General features: G+C 40.6%; 1 protein-coding gene across 4 annotated transcripts in view; it reads left to right on the top strand.

The window, feature by feature from the left end:
* CYRIA (CYFIP related Rac1 interactor A) overlaps positions 1–6,985 on the top strand; it is a 103,587-nt gene extending 96,602 nt beyond the window's left edge. For all 4 annotated transcript variants that reach the window (XM_047745752.1, XM_047745753.1, XM_047745750.1 and 1 more), the window contains 3 exons: positions 196–322; positions 3,981–4,051; positions 6,062–6,985. In XM_047745752.1, the coding sequence (XP_047601708.1) occupies positions 196–322; positions 3,981–4,051; positions 6,062–6,125 (262 nt within the window). In that variant the 3' untranslated portion in view covers positions 6,126–6,985. The remainder of the gene's footprint in view (positions 1–195; positions 323–3,980; positions 4,052–6,061) is intronic.
* The last annotated feature ends 14,760 nt before the right edge of the window (positions 6,986–21,745 follow it).

Raw genomic sequence — 21,745 nt, 5'->3', positions numbered from 1 at the left:
ACCTTATTTTCCCACTGAATTGCTGGTTGGATAGGTTCAAGGAGAATTATCATCATGGGCTTCTTTAAGAGCATATTAACCTGGCTCTTGCAGTCCAGGATTGTTCTAAGAGATGATTGGAGGAGCCTAAAGTGGCCAGAAATGGACGTGTTCTGGCAAGGAAGTAACACCGCTGCCATGTCTTCTGTCTTGCAGGGAATATAGAAGTAGGTTCACCAGCGACGAGACACTGATGTTCTGCATGAGGGTCATGGTGGGGGTTATCATTCTGTACGACCACGTCCACCCCGTGGGAGCTTTCTGCAAGACATCCAAGATCGATGTAAGAACAGTGACGAACTCTGCTTTCCAAATAAGAGCTCTCGCGAATGATGCCAGACAGAACTTTCTCCTCTCTCTCTCTCTCAACCTCTCTCTCCTTCATCCACCACTTGGAGACAGGGATCTGTCCACTCTTGGACCCCCGATTGGCAGCTATCCTCATAGCAAGATGTCCAGTCTTTTCCATGTTCTTACAGCAAAACATCAATCAACAATTCTGGCAGGAGCTCAGAGACACTGACCCTGACAGCAGGCAGGGGAGCAGAGCAGATGTGAATAATCACTTAGTTGCAAACTGCCCCTTCCGTCTGCACCCAATGTGCCATGCGAATATATAGATATTAATATGTTTTATGTGTCTTAAAGCAAACAGTGTTAGGAGAGACTGGATTACAAGACACCATGGTCAAATTTCAAGCAACGTTCCAACTTCCTCTCCTACCACTCCCCACTGGTGGCTCCCTCTGATGGCCATGACTTTTTTTGTCATTGGGATATGCTTGAGCCCCATTCCCTGCCCAGAAAACCCTCCCTTCTTTCTGATGGGTGGATTCATTTAAACCAATCCACAAATGTCACCTCACTTAGGAACACATTTCCTGTACCCTCTGTGATCAGGACCTCCCTCCTCCTCTGGCCCCCAGACCACTTACAATTTGGATTTTCTGATTCCCTTACAGACTCCAAGTGTGTCTGTAAGGGCCAAGACCATGATCTGTACGCCCACCGTCTGCTCTACTGCCTAACATCGTACTTGACATAGAGCATGACACTCAATAGATACTCCGTAGCATTTTTGCTGAATGAATGCACATAACCGGAAGACACCTGGTTTTGGTATACAAGTGACTTCCGTTGATGGTAGCATAAAGCACATCTCCTCCTAGCTCCCATCTGTAGCATCACCCCAATAGCGTGCCCCAGGCATTAATATACAGCCTTCTGGGGCAGAATAGGAAGGCCCCTTTGGGATTAACCCTTTCTGACCTTGCTCAGTTTGGGAGGCACACTCTGTTCTCACTCATCTGCACAGAACAACGTCTCTGATACATTAGTGCAGTGCAGACAGAAAGTCTTCATGCCCTGAGGGACCACAAGGCTGAAGACCATAAGGAAATTTACCAATTACAGTAAACTTAGATGACTTATTTTGCAGGTCTGGCTTCCTAGCACAGCTAGTCATTATTCTTCATAGTCTTCATTATAATTTTTTTTATTTTTTAATATCACTTTGTTATTTTTCTGTTTACCAGGGCAGGGGGAATATTTAGTATAAAAGAATTAGGAAAACCTAAAAATTCAAAATGCAGAAAATGGAACATGTCTTCTATAGTAACCTTACCATAGGCAATGACCATGGTCAACATGGCGGCATATGTACCTCCCTTCCTTCTATGTGGATATTTGTGTATATGCAAGTGTGTGTGTACATAACAGATCACCCCCCTGCTGTAATTACTATTTTAAAATTTGCATCACAGTATTTTACAGAATTTTTTTCATACCATTGAACATTTTTACTATATTCTTTGTGAGGCTTGAACATGTTCATACTGTGGATCAAATGTAAATAACTCTATTAATAACTCCATGGACATCATTTGAATGTGGATTGAGTTTATCACTTGGAACCCACAGGACATTCTCACTGACCAGAGCCACTTGTCAACTTACCTAAGAGTCAACAATTCAAAATACACTGGGGACAACTATGGCTTGTATCGCTAACCTTTTAAAAGCTTGTCCTTGCTGGTCATTTACTGAGTCTTTCTGTTGAGGTCACAATCATTATATAATGTTACATCTAACCACCAAGAGTCTTCATGAAATCTTGTTTGTTCCTTGGTCTCACTAGGAAAAACTTATTCATACTGAACTGTGCATGTTTCTCTGAGAAAGTTTCAGGCTTACCCAATACAACACATATCCAAGATGGGCCATGCTCTTGGACACCATAAAGGGGCTCTTTCAGATACTAGTCTGCTTCTAAGCCAGCAGTTACACGCACTGGATTTATACATCTTTTGAGTATCATGAACTGTGGAAAAAAACCACAAATATTTATTTGTGAAGCCCTGAGATGCGTGTCATTCATTCCATGCACTTACAAAGAACGTATCCTGGAAACCCAGATGGTGGAGAAGCTTATTCTGTTTAGAGAAGAGACAGAGGGTGATGTTTGATGTGGATCTTGGAGAAGGGCTAGGATTTCCCCAATTGGACAGAGGGGAGGAGGAAGGCTCCTGGAACAGTGAATCATCAGAGCCAAGTCACAGAGGCCCAGAAGGGTTGGGTCATTGACAGAAGAGATGCCATTCTTGGGTGCCAGAAGGCCAGGCTCTTTGTGTTCCTGATAGAATATGGACACTTACCAGAGAACCTTGAGGGTCTCTTCTTCCACTAGAACATGAACTCTACCTGGAAAGGGACCAAATCTCTATATCCCTTGGCTGGGAGCCCATTTTTGGAAGTGAGCAGCCTCAGGATGGCACACACTGGGCATGTTTTAGTCTCTGCTATCCTGCACCCGTGACAGACATCTCTGAGGGACTATGACATTCTTTCTTGATGAGCCTATAATGTGACCCCCAAATGATTCTCAACCCTGTGCTTCTGGCTGCCTCCTTCAATCTACCAGAGTCTATCAGGCCATAAGATAAAACTTCCTACGTACCAGAAGTAGTCCCACAGAAAGTATTTGAAGGAGACCATCATAAAAGAGGCCATTGGTCTGCCCAGGTTCAATACAGCACATGAACATCTGAGTTTAAAATGAGTGATTGTATTTTTTGCAGGAAGATACTTCCCTGTCCAAAAAAAAAAAAAAAAAATTCTAGGATATGCATAATATAATGTGATCCATGTAAACTTAGTTTTCATACACTCCCCAAAGTATGAATAAATTATATTCCAAGGATGCAAAAAACTAAGAAACTTGCCCAGGTTCATGCAGGTACTAAATAAACATGAATGGAGGAAACCCAAGCCGTCCACCCCCAAGTGGCTTGTATTTTCTTTTTTTTTAAGATTTTACTTATTTATTTGACAGAGAGAGAGAGAGCACAAGTAGGAAGAGCAGCAGGCAGAGGGGGACGAAGGAGCAGGCTCTCTGCTGAGCAGGGACCCCAATGCGGGGCTCGATCCCAGGCCCCCAGGATCATGACCCTGAGTAGACGCCCAACTGACTGAGCTACCCAGGTGCCCCTCATATTCTTAACCTCTGTCCTTCACCAGTCCCCTCCTGCTGAGGGAGCCCAAATAACCCAGGCATTAAAATCTCCAAGGTCCTCTGATGAATGCCAGTGTGCTGTTAGGAGCACAAAGAGGCGGTGTTTACTTCTACTTGCTGAAGGTAATGAGGTCATCATCCGGTTTGGATGATCTTTAGCTGTATTGGAAGGAAAGAAGGATGGAAAGAAGGAAGGGAGGATAAAGAAAGGGAAATGTTAAGTGTTTGACAGTAAAGTGATACACAACTTTGAGAACTGCCCCCAGGAGCAACTCCCTGAGGGAGTAGGAAGGTCTGTGGGTCGTTTCTGTTTTGATTTCTCTGGGCAGACACAACGCGATCTGATTAGGGACCGTCGGTAGCGTGAACCGACGCTACCACAGACAAAGTTGCTAGGCTATTCACAAAATGTTGTGCTTTCTCTTCGCAGATGAAAGGCTGCATAAAGGTTTTAAAGGAACAGGCCCCGGACAGCGTGGAGGGGCTGCTGAATGCCCTCAGGTAAGCCTCAGCCCCGCGACCCTTCGGAGCGCCTTCAAATTCAGATGTTCTTAGGGCCCAGGCGCTGGAGCACCAGGCTTGACCCCCGGCATGTCTTCACACGTTTAATCTTGCCAACAACCAGTTGAAATCAGCACCATTTAAATCAGCACCATTTTTCTCAGACAGAAGACACTGAGATGTAGGGAATCGAATAACTTCCCCCAAGTCACACAGCAAATGACAAAGCTAGAGCCTAACCCTGGGTCTTGGTCACCCCACAGGCCAGGAGCCTCACTCCACGTTGTGCCATCTTGTGGTGAGTGGAGACTCAGCAGAAGATACTTCCCGAGTCTTCTTTTCCCCTTACCCTGGCTGTATTCTGGGAACAGTGGGTGGCTTTTGGAAACCCTGACACTCAGGCTCCAACCTGAACGAATGAATTAGAGTCTCGAGGGTGGGGACACGGGCATCCACTTTGTGTTCATTCGAAAGCTCCGTGGGGGACCTGCTCAATCCTGTCTTGATGCCCAAGTATTTGGCAGCTGTGGCTCATCTTGGCTTCTCCCTGCTAACAGCTGATGCCCCAGCGGCCTCTCTTCCAAGGATACATGTGCTTAATTCACTCCAGAGAAGGCATTCTTATTTTTTAGCCATGACACATGGACAGGAATTTGTTGACTCATCCTACCACGTGAATTATTCCAATGCTGGATTGCAATCTGGAAGGTTTCAGGTCCTCGCTGTCTCATTCATCTTTGATTTCCCCGAGTCCCACTCACCGTTGTGCGTGCAGGAAGGGCTCAGTTAGCACAAGTGGAATGGATCAGTAGTCTTCTGTGTACAACACTCATGTCTTGTGCCCCCCCTCCTGAGTGCGTTGTCTCATCTCCTTGTCATAACTCACAGGGGGGAGGTGATCTGTCACCCCCATTTAGTAAATGAAGAAACAGCCACACATTTAATGAATAAAACTGAGTTCAGTGCTGTTTTGTGGAGTTGCTAGGTCATCGTCCTTCAGAACAGATGGAGCCTCCCAGACTCCGTGCATGAACCAAGCTTTTCTCCATTAGTGCCCATTTCATGGCACACTGGCTTCCCATACACAGTAAGACGTTAATGTCTGAATTTTTTTTTTTTAACTTTCCAACTTTGTTCAGTCGAGCAAGGCTTCGTGAAGAGCAGGGCACCGACTGAGCAGTGAGTCCCAAACGAGTGCAGGCATCTGCGGTGTCTTGTCTGTGATGAACGGCTTTGGAGGCAGACAGACTTGCGTCCAAATCAGAAGCCACAGATCGCTCACAAATCACACATGGGCAGATTTGTGGTCTGAAATGGGTGATTTCTCCTCTCTGATTCTTAGTTTTCTCACCTGTAAAATGGAGACAGGACCCTCTCCCACAGAGTTAGTGTGGGTGAAGTGAGAACGTACACAAAGTGCCTGGGAGTTGGCAGGGTTTGATGACATGTTAACTCCCCTCCCCTCCCTTTCCGGACCCCAAGCCTGTGCCAGGTAAATGTGACTTTGCAGGCTGCGTCGCTCCTTTTTTTGGTGTGTTTACCTGCATTCAGGCCCCCTTGTGGTGGCAACGAGCATAAGCATTCCCAGGAAAGTAGAAAACCATCAGCATTGAGGTTTGGGGGAATGTTGGGATGCTGAGCCACATTCTGAAATTTGTAACTCAGCAGGGCGAGCCGAGATGGCTGAGATGCCGCAAGCCTTCACACCAAGTCTCTCTCCCCAGAAAATGAGATGGCTACTGTCTTCTCCGTGTATTTATTTGATTAGATAAAAGGTCTAATGGTTGAATAACCACAATCCAAAATTCCTCTGGGAAGAAGAATCAAATATTAAATCCTTCCAAAAATACACTGGGCATCAAAATGTGGTTCTTTGTGTAAGGAAAGAGCCCAAGTTTGATTTTTAAATAGCCATCCTGTCTCTCAAGGTAAAGATGGGGGGAGAGTCATCATGAAGCTTTGGCAGAGCACCGTTCACATGCTGACCCCTGTTGCTTTCTCTCCATCCAGGTTCACTACCAAGCACTTGAATGATGAATCAACTTCCAAACAGATTCGAGCAATGCTTCAGTAGAGCTCTGCTCAGAGAAGAGAAGAGGATCTATGTACTGACCTCAGAAGATGTACATGTTTACATAATTTAATACAGATTGATGTTAATACTTGTGTATTTACATAGCCGTTTCATTCTTGTCACTGAAATATATGGACTTTAATTTGTATCTTGACTGACTCGACCCAGCAGAGCATAAATTAACTTGAGAGCCTTACCTTTGATGTCTAAAACAAAGCCCTCTTCTCCAAAGCCAAAATTTGGCGATGTTGATCTTTGCTACTGCAGTCCTTTAACTACCCCGATAACAATCCGAAATTCCCAATAGTTTGTGGTAGTGTTTTAATTCTAGATGTGTAATCTCTCTGGGAAGTTTACTTATAGAAACACGAACTATTTGATTTCCTGTGTCGGCTTGGCTACAAGAAACACAAGCATTATCCTGACAGAGGGAGAGAGGAATCCAAGAAAAGAAAAATGCATGTGAAGACTCAAACTCAAGTGTTTGAAATTCAGCACGCCCCCCCACCCCACCTCTTTCCTCAGACTGCAAACCACATGTGCAGCTTTTTTGTTTGCACGTATTTTATTTATCAACCTATTCCCCTTCTCTCTGGATTTATATTCCTCTAACATTCCCTTTCGATTCTGCAAGAGGAAAATCATCTGCACTTGAATCCATTTGTAAGAAAGAAGTGGGGATAGATAGATATGCTCTCATAGATGAGCTGGGAAGATGGTTGTCATGGAAGTGGGGGCAGGCTGGGAGGAAGGAGACACAGGCAACAGGACAGTCCTCTCTCCACTTCAGGCCTCTGGCTTTGGGTAATTTTACTGGCACTCCAGGTGTCTGTGGAGTGCTGGAAGCCCAGCCCCCCTCCTAAAATGGGCCCTACCCTTTGTGGATTGATCGTGTGGTGACAGAGGTCTCAGGTTTTTCACTGATTTCCAGAAGGCTGGGGAATTCAGAGGGGAGAGACCCTACATTTTCCAGTCCCCTAGTATTTAAAAGGTAGCTCCTCCTTGACCACATAGCTAGCTTGTTGCAATGTGTGCAACTTTGGTCTGGGTACCTGGATTTAGTCCTCACCTTATTGATCCACTGTGTGATCTTTGGAAGTTCACTTAAGGTCTTTGTGTATCACTTTCTTCATCTATAAAATGGGCAGTTAGAACAGACGATCTCCAAGAGCCCTGCAAGGCAACCAGCCAATAGATTGGCAGACTCTTACATGCTTCCTTAAGAAAGAGCGTCCAGGAAGCATCACGCCATCTTGTCTTGATGATTGAAAATAAGACGGGGCCTAGAGTCATTCTGTATGTGGATCAGAGCTTATAATGGATCTTGGAAATCTCCTATTCCAACCTCCAGTGGAGAAACCAGACAAGGGTGAAATCAAATAGGATAGACCCCAGGTAGGACTAGAGTCCAGGATCCCTCACTCCTGACTCTCCCTCTTCACCATGTGGCCTATGCGTACATACTATGGAATGAGATTGGACACTTTAAAGTCAATCTTCAGTCTGGCTTATATTATTACTTGCCTATTTCTGACAGAAGGAAAGAGTTGCTGAGTGAGTGATAATCCCAGAAACTGGGCCTGGGTACATCGGGGTTTCATGCACCATATCCCAGGGAAGGAGCTGTCAGACACAATTGATCTCCAGACTTTAGGATCCAGCTGGCATTCTCTCGAATCCTCCAAAAAGGGGGAAACATACTTTTGTTTTGTTTTATTTTTAACTACAACAGCAAAAAGAATTCCAATCAAGTGGCAGAACAGATTCTCTGGTTTATATCTAAATGCCAGTCAACAGAGAGAGAAAAAAAAGACTGTTTTCCTTAGAACTTTTCAAGCTGGGTGAATATAGCTCCTTGGATAGAGGGTTTTCTCATCAGGACAGAAATGCGCTTCGATGGCCTTCATGATCTTTTCAAATCTAGGGATCTTAACACCTTAGAGGAAGCCGGGAAATAGGCTTACAGTGAGGTAAATAGTCAAATTCATTGACTATTTAGCTTAAGAAATGCTCTATTTGGCAGCCGCATGTCATCTTTGGGCAGTAATTTTGGGCAGCAACATCAAGACAAGAATCATGGAGGCTCTCGATGTTTATCATCATTGGGTCCCTTTGTTCCCTTTATCGGGTGAGGAGCTTAAGTCTTGGAGAGAGGAAAGGACTTGCAGAGGAGACAGTTGAGCACATTTATAGTTTTTAGTAAGATTTTATCAAATGGGACCAAATATACAGGAGGGGTTGCTGGCCTGCCCCAATACAGCCAGGCCACCTTGTTTCAAAGCTAGGATTCATCTGTACATGGATTTCCAAAAGCCCAGGGCCAGAACTGTTGCCTCTGGTGATCAGGAGGACAAGTTAATTGAACGTCTGTGATCACTAACAGGTAATGGACCTTGGATCCACTCCTGAGCTACTGTGGGAGACAAATTCTCTTAACAGCCTGTCCTCCAGGCACCAGGAGTCTGTGAACAATCATGTTTTTTTTTGTTTTTGTTTTTGTTTTTTTCCTGTGTGTGCTGCATGCACATGTGTTTAAGACCCGTGGGTGGTTTAGGGGAAAGTGCTAGCCACAGTATCCATGTCGATGTTAAGTATATTTCATATTTGATGTTTCATAGTTTTCAAATAAACGGTGTTTTCCATTACTCAGCTATTTATTTGGGGGCAGACAACAGGTGAAAATCACATTGCTCAGATGTACTGCTATTTTGACACCATGACATTATTCTCAGAAGTTTTTCATGCATCACTAAGAACTGCTAATGAAAGCAAGTAGAGATGAATGTTTTGAATTTTGGTAGCCCATTAAGGCTGGAGAATTTATTAACAACCAGAAAAAAAAAGTCTTGATAGTAATCTCTTAATTGTTAGTTAATCTCATACTTCATCATTTGCTTCTAGTCATCATCATTATATCAAGACATTAAGGGTAAACTGAGGTTTTTGATACATCATCACACTTAAGTTTTAAAAAAGTAAGAATCATGGTTCCTCAAAAGAAAAATGAAGCCTACCCAGTCTTGGAATCCAATTGTGCAAGTAGAATTCAGAGAATTCTCATTCAATCTTGTATCCACCCAGCTACAGATTTTTCTATGCATTAATAATAAACAGTGGAATTTTATCTTAAAGACCTTTTGGAACCTAACTTCCCCATTACATCTATAAAGTCTGTTGCATACACAAAGCTGTTTTAAAGTTGTCATATGTTGTTTGCTAAAGTCATTGTAATTTTTTTTGCCTGCTTTGCCTCTTTTTGTACAGAAGTTTTGAGTGTGAAATGAAAATTAAAGTTTGGTACATATATTTAAAAATATACCTCTATTTTACATGATGTTCCACGTGATGAGCCCGTGATCATAGATATTTGCTAAACACCTGCTCTGGGGACCAGCAAATCACACCATCTGCCTTTCACCTTTCTTTACCTACGTCATAAAATATGAAAAATGTTCTGCTTTTGGTACCAGCTGTATTTTATTCATTTCAGCAAAGATCTTTCATTATTTAAAAAGGTATAGAATAGGGCGCCTGGGTGGCTCAGTGGGTTAAGCCGCTGCCTTCGGCTCAGGTCATGATCTCAGGGTCCTGGGATCGAGGCCCGCATCGGGCTCTCTGCTCAGCAGGGAGCCTGCTTCCCTCTCTCTCTCTCTGCCTGCCTCTCCGTCTACTTGTGATCTCTCTCTGTCAAATAAATAAATAAAATCTTTAAAAAAAATAAATAAATAAATAAATAAATAAATAAAAAGGTATAGAATAAAAAAAGGTAGATTGATATCTAGAGAAGCATGAGACCTAATTGCCCAAGGATGCTAAGGAACACTGATAAATGCCCACGCATTCTATCTTTTGAGAGTAGGAGCCCTTTATGGATTCAACAATAATAGCCATTGCCTTATTCTACATATGTATATTTTTCAGGCAACTTAAGCTCTAAAGCAATTTTTTTAAAAATTGAATATTGAAATCGCTTAGAGCATCCTTGGACATTTTAAGTTTTTCACCTGAGACCGAATTGTGTGTGCTATCAATGGGTCACAGTCTCCAAAAGAGATCTTCTCTATACAAAAGACAAAGGTACAATAATTAGGACTATTTGGGACTCAAAGAGAAATGAGTAGGAATGGGAAATTTTCTGTAAATTGACACACTGATGAATTGTAAATGGACTCAAGCTGGAGGGAGAGAGAAGAAAAGAGGCCAAGAGAGAAAGATAAAGACACTAATTAAATAAGTGTTGAGAGTTAAGATACGTGAAAAAAAATGAGTGTATGTGTGATTGTTAAGAGGAATACAGCTAGTGAGGAATACCTTCATGCCATCCAAAAAGCTGGTTATTAATCAGGGTTTTCTTGGAAGGATGGAGATGAGGAGTTTAGCTGGTCGCATTCATGAAACCTGGTAAAGAGTGAATATATGCGATCTCTATTCACATCGACTTCATACTCTGAGGTATCACTGAGTAGATAGAATTTCTAGGCAGGCATTTTTTGCTTGAAATGTCTGTACTATATTTATTCATCACAACTTAAGTAATTAAATAATAATATATACTTATACTTTTTATACAATCTACTTGTACTATTCATATTCATTAAGTGCATTATTCCATCCAGTGCCAAAATCCTGATCCCTAATAGTAAAAACAAAGCAAAAAGCAAAGAAACAAACAAAGCCTTGCTGACCACACCCCCATGCACCTTTTATACAGCAATAAAGAGAGGTGTTGACTGTTCTGTCTCTTCAGCTCGAAGTCAGACTACAAAGAAGGGACTTTTTTCTGCTCTGGTCACCTTATAGAGTTACAAACTCTATAAAAATACATTTGAAATTGTGATAAGTAGGATTTTAGATAAATCCCAGAATTTTCTGTAGAGTCATTTAGGCTGAGACATCTTGGAAACTCATTTAAGAAAGTCTTTTCCCCATGAAATCTTCCAGTTTTCCCTACAAATTGTATGTTTCTAGATTGTTCTTCTCTCTCCCTGCACTTACTGCTCATTTTTTTTATTGTCCTTGTTTGCCCCATGACAGGCTTTGTTTCAAGTCAGGAGCTATATTTTCTTAGCCATTCCTACAGTGTTGTGGCTTGAGCATCAGTGGCTTGAGCATCAAAGGCTCCTTCCACATTGGAAAACTGTCTTCCTTTTGTATAAAAGAAATGATGCAAACCCTGTGGGGGTGTGTATAAAGGCGGTAGTGTTATGTGTGAATGTGGGTGGGGAGGCTAAAAGAATAGGGAGCTCTAGGCAGATCCAGGTGAGTATTTACTACTTTCATGTGTCATGGGCGTTTCCACTCCTATGATATCGTCATTAATGCACCCCTTCTTCTTCCTTGCCTACCTGAAGTTTACCTAGACATCAAGGTCATACTCTACCTCTTCCAGAAGCTTTCCCTAACCACCCCCAATTCACGCTAATCCTCTCTGTTCTTGGTCTCTAAAGCATTTAATTTATTTGATGCTAAATGTAGGGCACTGAACAGCACTTTATATGTTTATTTCTTATACTAGATGTTAAGTTCCTAAGGGAAAAGAATACATCCCAACAGGGTCAAGCTCACTGTAAGCCAGTAGCCAATAAAAGTTGCCTGTAAAGGGGAAACTTCAGGGTTCTGACACCTGAATGTGCTGAAATGAAACCCAGAGAATTAATTTCTATAGCTCACAACTATCCACAGTAACAAAGTCTCTGCTCCCGTGGCTGGTCAACTTTATTCCTAGAGGAAATATTTACCTACCTTCCAGGATATGTTTAACCTCTGTGGACACAGCTTACAGCTTGCAGCTGATATGCTAGGAGTCCAGTTGAGAAATCAGTCTGTTGTCTTAATCAAAAGTCAGAGTCAGTTAGTGCTAGCAAGGACAGGCATGCTATCAGATGAAGTCTAGCTTGGTCTGGGACAAGGCTGCTACTCCATCAGAGGACTGAGCTTAGGCAAAGACAAAAGGGCAACAGAAGCAGAGGGTTTCCAATAACTAGACAAATCCATTCAGCACCTTGGATAGCAATCTAGGCGTGTTGTCCTAACAGTCCTTAGCTATTTATCCTGGAATCTGTCCTATTACTTGGTTTCACTTTGTCTCTAAAACTCTGATTATGAAAGATAATATGTACATTACAAAAAATAAATTGCTAGGTTCCTGGGAACGCATTTTTCCTTGTCCTGAGACTTCGAATATCACATAAGATGAGCAAAAAATAGTTTTGGATCTTCGAGTCCACAGTCTTTCATCTCCTCCAATTTCCCCCAATTCACTTTTCCTTTCCTTCTCCTAATGTCTTCCATGTTATTCCTTATGCTCCACAAGTAAGTGAAATCATATGATAATTGACTTTCTCTGCTTGACTTATTTCACTCGGCATAATCTCTTCCAGTCCTGTCCATGTTATACAAAAGTTGGGTATTTATCCTTCTGACGGAGGCATAATATTATGTAAACCATATCTTCTTTATCCATTCATCTGTTAAAGGCCATCTTGGCTCTTTCCACAGTATGGTGACTGTGGCCATTGCTGCTATGAACATTCGGGTACATATGGCCTTTCTTTCACTGTATCTTTGGGATAAATACCCAGTTGTGCAACTGAAGGGTCATAGGTTAGCTCTATTTTTAATTTCTTAAGGCATCTCCAAATGTTTTCCAAAATGGCTGCACCAACTTGCATTCCCACCAAGAGTGTAAGTGGGGAGATGGGTGAGCCTTGTGGTGGCTATTAAAGGAGGGCATTTATTACATGGAGCACTGGGTGTGATGCATTAACAATGAATCTTGGAACACTTAAATAATAAAATTAAATTTAAAAAAAGAAAAGAAAATAGTTTTGGAAAGGCACAAGTATCACCTTGGGTTTTCATATTCATAGTTTTAGATTCAAGCCAAACTCATAGGAATGACTCTTATTTCTTCTTTACCCTAATTCCTTCAGCTGATCATTAAGTCCTAACAAATATCTTTTCTTTTTTTTTTTTAAGATTTTATTTATTTATTTGACAGAAAGATCACAAGTAGGCAGAGAGGCAGGCAGAGAGAGAGGAAGGGAAGCAGACTTCCTGCTGTGCAGACAGCCCAATGCGGGGCTCGATCCCAGGACCCTGGGATCATGACCTGAGCCGAAGGCAGCGGCTTAACCCACTGAGCCACCCAGGCGCCCCACAAATATCTTTTCTAAAAAGTCTCAAAATCAACTTCTCTCAGTTCATTTTGCTTTATTTCCTCTATGCTTCACCATCTTTTCCTTAGAAGATCATCCAGTCCTTACACTCCCCCCTGCCCATTTTCTATGCAGCCAACACTCATCTTCCTGTGACATATATCTGAGCATGCCTGTGTCATATGATTGCCTTTAGCAAGTTTCCTGAAAAGTGTTCCCAGAGATGTTAATTTATGTTCTATTTTTTTTAAAAAAAAGCTTTTTTTTTTTTTTCAGTTTTCAAGTACTTGTGAAACAAGGTCAAATGCAGTATTTTCTTACTTTTTTTTTACTACCAGATTTTTTTATTCATTGTAAATCTCCATGGGAAGGTAGAGCGTATTCTGCATGAGAATCAGCTTGTGGATTTCTATACACACACACACACACACACATTAGTTTGCTGGAATGTTATTAAGATTTCATTGAATCTACACATCAATTTGAGAAGAATGGACATCTTAAAAATATTGAGTCTTCTGATCTGTAAATATAGTGAATCTCCCCCATTTGTTTAGGACCTCTTTGATTTTGTAAGATGTTTTACATAAACTATCTGTGAGTAAAGGTAGCTTTACTTTTTCTTTCTCAATATGAATCCCTTTTATTTCTTCTCCTTGCCCTATAAGACCAACCAATCTCCAGCACAATGTTAAATAAAAGTGGTAAGAATGAACATTCCTACCTAGTTCCTGGTCTTAAAGGGAAACATCTAGTCTTTCATCATTGTGAGTGTTGTTAGTAGTAGGCTATATGTAGATGTCCTTTACCAGATTGAGAATTTCTTTTTTTCTTGCTGAGAACTTTTATCAAGAATACATATTGGAGGGGCATCTGGGTGGCTCAGTTGGTTAAGCGGCTGCCTTCGGCTCGAGTCATGATCCCGCCGTCCTGGGATCGCGAGTCCCACATCAGGCTCCTTGCTCAGCAGGGAGCCTGCTTCTCCCTCTGCCTCTGCCTGCCATTTTCTCTGCCTGTGCTCACTCTCTCTCTCTCTGACAAATAAATAAAATCTTTTAAAAAAAATAATACATATTGGACAAAAACACTAATTCAAAAGGATATGTGCACCCTATGTTCATACCAGCATTATTTACAATAGCCAAATTATGGAAGCACTTCATGCCCATTAATTGATGAATGGATAAATAAGATGTGGTATATATGTATATATACAATGGAATAGTATTCAGCCATTAAAATGATTAAATCTTGCCATTTTCAGTGACCTAGATGGAGCTAGAAAATGCAATTCTAAACAAAACAAGTCAGTCCAAGAAAGGCAAATACCATATGATTCCAGACTTATGTGCAATTTAAGAAACAAAACAAGCAAAGGCAAAGAGAGATAAACCAAGAAACAGACTCTTAACTATAGAGAACAAACTGGTGGTTACAAGAGGGGAGGCTGATAGGGGGATGGGTGAAATAGATGGGGCTTAAGGAGTGCACCTGTAGTGATGAGCCCCAGATGATGTGTGGAATTGTTGAATCACTATACTGTACACCAGAAACTAATATAACATTGTATGTTAACTATACTGGAAATTAAATCAATCATTAATAAATCACACAATAAAAGCACTAGACTCTAAAAATATAATATTACAATATATAATATATAGTAAATTTAGTTGATATGCAGAGAATCAGAGAACATTTATCAGCACAACAGAGACACATCCATAAATATCAGAGATGATAAAATTAGCAAAAACTTTTTTTTAAAAGATTGTATTTATTTATCTGACAGAGAGAGATACCGTGAGAGAGGAAACACAAGCAGGGGGAGTGAGAAGCAGGCTTCCCATGGAGCAAAGAGCCTGATGTAGGATTCAATCCCAGGACCCTGGGATCATGACCTGAGCCCAAGGCAGACACTTCATGACTGAGCCACCGAGGTGCCCAGCGGACAAAAACTTTAAAAATCTATTATTAATATGTTTAAGGAGTTAAAAAAGAATACATGTTGGATTTTGACAAATGCTTTCTCCGAATCTATTAAGATAATCACATCTTCTTTTTTAACTTCTTACACTATTAATATGGAATCATATTTAAGAATGTTTTTGAACGTTAAACCAAATTTGCATTGCTGAGGTAAACTCTACTTATGATTTTTTGTCCTTTTTACACATTTTTGTATTTGACTTTTTAAAAATTTGTTGAGAATCTTTGCACCTATGTTCATGAGGTTTCTTAGCTTTTAATTTACTTTTCTTGTAATGATTTTGCCTGTCTTTAGTATCAGAATAATTCTGGCCTCATAGAATATAATAAGAAAGTCTTTTCTCCTCTTCAATTTTTGGAAGAATTTGGACAGAATTCACCCTTCACTAAACTCCTCGACCTACCTAATTCTTTCCCAATCTTCTTGTGTTAGTTTAAAGATCACTTTCTTTTGAAGCCCCATCTCCAATCCTTAGATTTTTTTCATCTTTTCTAGGTATATGTTGCCATAACCCACCATATTTCCTCTTTCATAGCATATATTATACTTATAATTGCTTTTTACCATTATTTTTTGGCCAGCTATAAGACAAAACCCTTCTCCATCTTGCTCACCATTCTATCACAATTGCCTAGTAATACATAGTCCATAGTAGACCTAGACAACTTCCTTGTGAAGTAAGTTAATTTTTTAACCAAATGCCCATTTAAGTATCTAATAAGATTATAATTTTTCCTGTGAGATAAAATGTTATCAAGAATAATATTGACAAATTTCTTAATATTGTACCATCCTTAAATCCTGGAGTAAATTCTACATAGTCATATTGTATACTTTTTTATATAGTAGTATCATATATAGATGCATTCTCTTTGGTTTAGTTTTATTTAGTTTTTTTTCTCAATATTCATAGTGATGTTAGCCTTGCATGTGTACATAGGTAAGTATGCAGATACACGAGACTTATTATAGAATCTATGCTAGCTTCTTTAAAGAATCAGATTTACTTATTTTTTCTATCAACTCTAGAATTAAAAAAAAACATGTAAAGACTTAACGTGTTGTTTGAAGGCCTGAAACAAATTACTTAAGAGACTATTTCAACTGATATTTATAAGGAGGCACTCTCGGTCAGTATTACCAGTTTCTTCCATATTTGGGAGACTTGTTCGTGCACTATTTACATTTCTTTTGATTTTAGTAGTTTATGTTTTCACAGAAAGTGACATATTTTATTAGTATTTAAAATTACTTAACAAAAACTTTTATACATTGTTCATTGTTTCACTATTTTCTCTTTATCTGTAGTTACATGCACTTCCTTGGAACTCGTATTTTTGAGTCTGTGTTTCTTCCTTTTTTATCTTGATTAGACAGACACGTGCTTTATTGTTTCGTGTGTGTGTGTGTGCATGTATGCATGTGTCTGTGCTATAAGAACTAGCTATCGAGTGGCAGTGCATGGCTTAAAAGAGGGAGGCGAATGGAATGGAATGAATCATTTTATTCAAACAGCAACCTGGGTCTCCATTCAGGTCCCATGACTTACTAAATGTGTAATCTTGGGCAACTTTGTACCTCAGTTTTACCATCTGCAAAATGATGCTAATTATTAAAAAGCAACCAAAGGCCTTGCATATGGTAACAGATTGTTAATTGTTAATTACAACTATTAATGTCTACTGCAGTAATTTTTATCTTCATTATTTTCTGTTTTCATGGTAAAAGTTTTTTTCATTTATGAAATGTTTAATTTCTATTTTATAATGTCTCATGTGAAATACTTAGTGGTTTTTTTTGTTTGTGCATGGAAAAACTCAGGAAATGGATTTTTCTATGGCAACACCTTAGTTGCATCTCATTACCATTTTTACTAAGCTGTTTTATACTCTAGATATAAGTATATCTAGAGTATATAAGTAGTTGAAGATTTAGTACTCTAATTTTATCATTAATATTAGTATTACTGTATCATGATCAGAATGTGTAATCTCTGCTACTGCTACCATTTTGGAATTCATCAACGGTGTCTCTGTAGCCTAATCCTGGTTCAAACCCCCACCCCACCAAAACACAGCCCGATACCAGGACTCAGTCACAGGTAGTCACTAAGGAGATGAACCAGGCAGGAGGAGCAAGGGAACAAAGAAGGAAACAGGAACAGAGGAGCACTTAACAGCTGACACCTCGTTGAACAAAGTGCATTATGTGGCAACCGGGGCCCAGTCCTCTCAAAACCCTCTAAGAAACTGCACAGGAAATTCCTACGTGTTTCTTACCGCAGGGCTGGATGCTGGAGCATTCATCCACAGTTTCCCTGACTCTATTAGTTGAGTTTTTCCCTGGGCTGTGCCTGTACATGAGTTGAGCAAGCTTCCTTGACTTCAGAGAAAGTGAGAAACAAAAACACGAGGAGAGAGTGAGGTCAGACCCTGAGCAGACCACTGGCAACGTGCATGAGAACTGCCCACTTAGCACAGTCAGCTGCCTCTGACATCATGGGGTTGACCTACAGGGTCAGGTGTGGGGACCCATACTGTATATTACTCACAAAATCGTCTCCACTTGTAAAGTGTGCTAACAATAGGAGTATATTTTGAGGTATGATTTCCAGTCTTGGCTTCTAAATTTGCATAGAGAAGACGTTCGATACTTCACAAGGCAGACAGTACTATTTAGGGATATATGAGAGTATCAAGATCCCAAAAGAAATAGAGATACAGCTCTGTATCATTTTCTCACTTAACAAATGGTAAATAATTGCTCACATGTATTTGATGAAGATTTTCTTTATGTTAAGCTGGAACTTGAAGAGTAAATAACTCTAGTATTCATTAAGAATAGATAGAATAGATACATTCTAAAATCATTAGTGTTAGTAATTTCCTGAAAATATGTTTTTTTCTTATTATTATAAATAGTAACACAGACCTTATAGCGTGACTTTTAATTAGGTTAAGAATAACAAACCCATAAGAAGTCATATTTATAATATTATTTTAAAGGAGAGGAAAACTTGATTGCCTCTCCTTAACTAAGAGACTTGTGATTTTTTTCTATGGTTTCAATAGAAGTTGTTATTGCACCCTGTAATGCTTCTGAAAAATCACTCCCAAAGGATTTTGGCTAGTCCCATAATATGATAAAGTCAGCATAAAATTAATTGTGGCAAGTAAAGAACAGATACTTACAAAAACAGAAAGAAGAGCTAAGTAGGGTATATAAAGAACAGCTAAAAATATTTAGGACAGATGATGGATTAACACTGCTACTGGTAATTGGGGATCTTATGTAACATAAGATGTTACAGATGGTAGGAATTACAGATATGAAAGGTCTCACTCTGACAGACTTTGCCAGTGTTTTTAATAAATGTCCCATTCTAGCCTTAGACTGAGTTGGATTGTTTGAGAAGCAGCCATGCATGGCATATTGACTTAAACTACCCGTTATTAACTCATCTTGTAGCCTCAAGATAGCTAGACTGTACCTATAAAATTATAATTTCCCTTACCCGATTTTTTCAAAAGGTTGTCAGATTAGCATCTCCGAATTCCTGAGGTGATAAGGGAAGATCACTGACCCAGGGATAAAGGGAGGAAATTCTGGTGACGACATTTTTCATCTCTTCTCTGAACTCATGATGGATTTTTTGGTCCATTTCTCACTTACCAAATTACTTCTACTGAGTATAAGACCATGTGCTAATTGCCAAAAATATGATTATGGAAGACAGATAATTCACATTCTGATGAGGGGAAGCATAAGCAACATGATTCTATTTGATTATTACTATAGTAGAAATAAATACAAAATCATGTCATCAGAAGAACATGGGAAATCTAGTGTAGCCTGTAGCCTAGTCAGCTTGGGGGGACATCAAAGAGGCCATCCTGATGACGGCAGCTAGCTGAGCTTTGAGGACTAGAGGGAAACCTCCAAAGGGACAAGGACACGAGGGTGACTGTATCAGACAGAAGTAACAGCTTATGGCCGGAGAGCATGATGCAATCAGGGACTTCGTGTGGCTGGAGCATATAGCTTTTCTCTTCTGGGGTATAAATGTTGAGAGTCCGATGGGAGGTGAGGCTGGACAAGAAGGCAGAAACATGTGAGGGCAATAGGAAGATATGGAAAGATTTTACACTGAGACGTGACCTGGCTGAGTTTATGCCTTCCAGAGATTGTTTTGATGGCTCTATGGAAGGAAGACTTGAAAACTATGGACTGAAGAGAGGGAACTGGAGACAGACCAGCAATTAGTAATGAGGATACAAATAAGTGTGGATGCTAACATATCGCACTGACCAGGAGGTAAGCCCAGAAGGTGAATTACACGTCTTAACCTTTCTGGGGGATCCCTACTATTTTAAAGCTCCCTATTTACAGAAAAGAAAACTGAGGCACAAAGATATTAAGTAAATGCTCCAAGCTCTCAGAGCTGCAATTGCAGATAGAGAACTCTAAACCAGAAGCTCCAGAACTCACGTTCTCAATCGCTGTGTTTCACTTAGCAAGGTGGGGTCTCACGGGCGCTTCACACGAGTAGGCCATGTGTTAACCGCTGAGACTGGCTTCCTCCGGTTACTCTTCACAACAACAGCTGCTGGTAGGTAACAGTTTTAAACATGTTTGCCCCCCCCCCCAAAAATCCCTTTGCTTAAGCAAAAGCTTGCCTGGAATGCCAGCAGGTGAAACACAGACAAGCAGAGCCGGCTGAAGTGGTAGGAGGAATAGGTCTAGATGCCTACTTTCTCACTGCCCAATATCCTCGAACATGGAAGACCAAAGATATTGAACTGCACATTTTAGAAACTACCGGTGCAGATGTTCTGGGACCTTCACAGGAACTCTGAGGTTCTAACCCTCTATAGACAAGAAGATAGATAATGTGAAGATGACATTATGAGAGCCATCGCCTCAGGGCCCATTTCATACACCCAGGGGTATAAACTGAGGCTGGAAACAGAGGTCATGCATTGAATGTCTGTACAGCTAATATGTACAAAGGCTTAAAGGTTACATTGTCCTTCAGTAAGCCAGGCTCGATGACAAATCACCTGCTATCAATGCAAGTGAGGGACTGGGTCGCACCACTGCTTTCCAAGATAGCAGTTCTCCATGGGTCCCATCACGCATTTCCTGGGCAGTTTTTAACAGCTATTATGGCCCTAAGAAACCTCAAAGTTGAATCTCAGGGTTTGGGGACTCTACAGCCTATAGACTGCTATGTCACAGAGTAAGGGAAATGACAGCTTCAGGAAGTGGTAATGAGATATGAATGGAGTATCTGGGAATGGAATAGCTCAGAAGGATGTACAACTATCACCTCAAGGGACAGATTTATGTAGAAGGACAAGGGAATCCTTTACCAAGTGGATCTGGCCACACTGTCTGGTTCACATGGCATACATCCCAGTGCTGGAATCTTGCCTCCTGTTGGGGTCCTGAGGCTGGCCCACTTTCCTACAGAAGCCAGGGTAAATGCATTCCTCTCAGCAAGCCCTGGGCTGGGGCTTGAATTGGTTAATGAAGTTTCTAAACTCACTTAGCAATCTGTGAAGGATGATTGCCAATGCCGTATGTAGTGGGACAGACAGGCCTCTGATCGCCCTCATTCTTTCACCCCTGGCTCAACTTAACAAGTCTTTGGCATCAACACTGGGCAATTCATCCAAACATGTCGGATAATGTCTATAAGGCCCCTTGTAGAAGATATATTTTATCCTTGATAAAAGGCAAGTGCTTCTGGCAGTGGGTGTTTCCTCCTCTGAGTGTCCAGTGTGTGATGGAGGAGATAATCATCTGTGCATGCAGAAATCTGTACTGAGTTCCAACCATTGTCCTGGATCCTTCTAGCTCTGACACTTGATACTACACATGTCCTATCAGACCATACTGAGGTCACTGAATGAACAGATGAACAAAACAAAGACAGAATGGTTTTTTTTTTTAGCTCATTTTCAGGGTTTCATTTGTAAACTATAGGGCATACCATATTTATTTAACTTAATCTATCAGAATGACACTTCATTAAATTAAGAAATTTTAATTAACTAATGAAGATTTCATTGTCTACTCTTTTATGTTCATATTAGGGTAGGTCATTTTGATGACAACTTTTATAGCTATAATTAAATATTTCTAATAGATTTAGTTAAATTTGCAAATAATAAGGCATATTTCATCTTTATTTTATTATTCATGACATATCCAATTTAGCTGTGTGGCAGCCGCCCAATTTCTGGTGTCTTCTCTTCTTTCTTTTCACAAGTGTCTGCTTTACTTAAGAGAAAAGCATCAGGTCCTGATAACATCAAGGTTTTAAGATCCATGCAATCCAGAGATGGGCCCACGAATGAAGGAAGTGTCTTTTTCTCTGCTGTGATATGTGGAGGAAGGCAACATTATGTGACCAGCGTACATATTTATCTCATGATTAAGCAGCGTAAATCCAGAAAGTGAAAGATTGG

The sequence above is a fragment of the Lutra lutra genome, chromosome 9 (genome assembly GCF_902655055.1).
Source record: "Lutra lutra chromosome 9, mLutLut1.2, whole genome shotgun sequence".
Classification (NCBI taxonomy): domain Eukaryota; kingdom Metazoa; phylum Chordata; class Mammalia; order Carnivora; family Mustelidae; genus Lutra; species Lutra lutra.
Note: the sequence above shows the minus strand (reverse complement) of the source record. Positions and strands in the feature narration are given on the sequence as shown.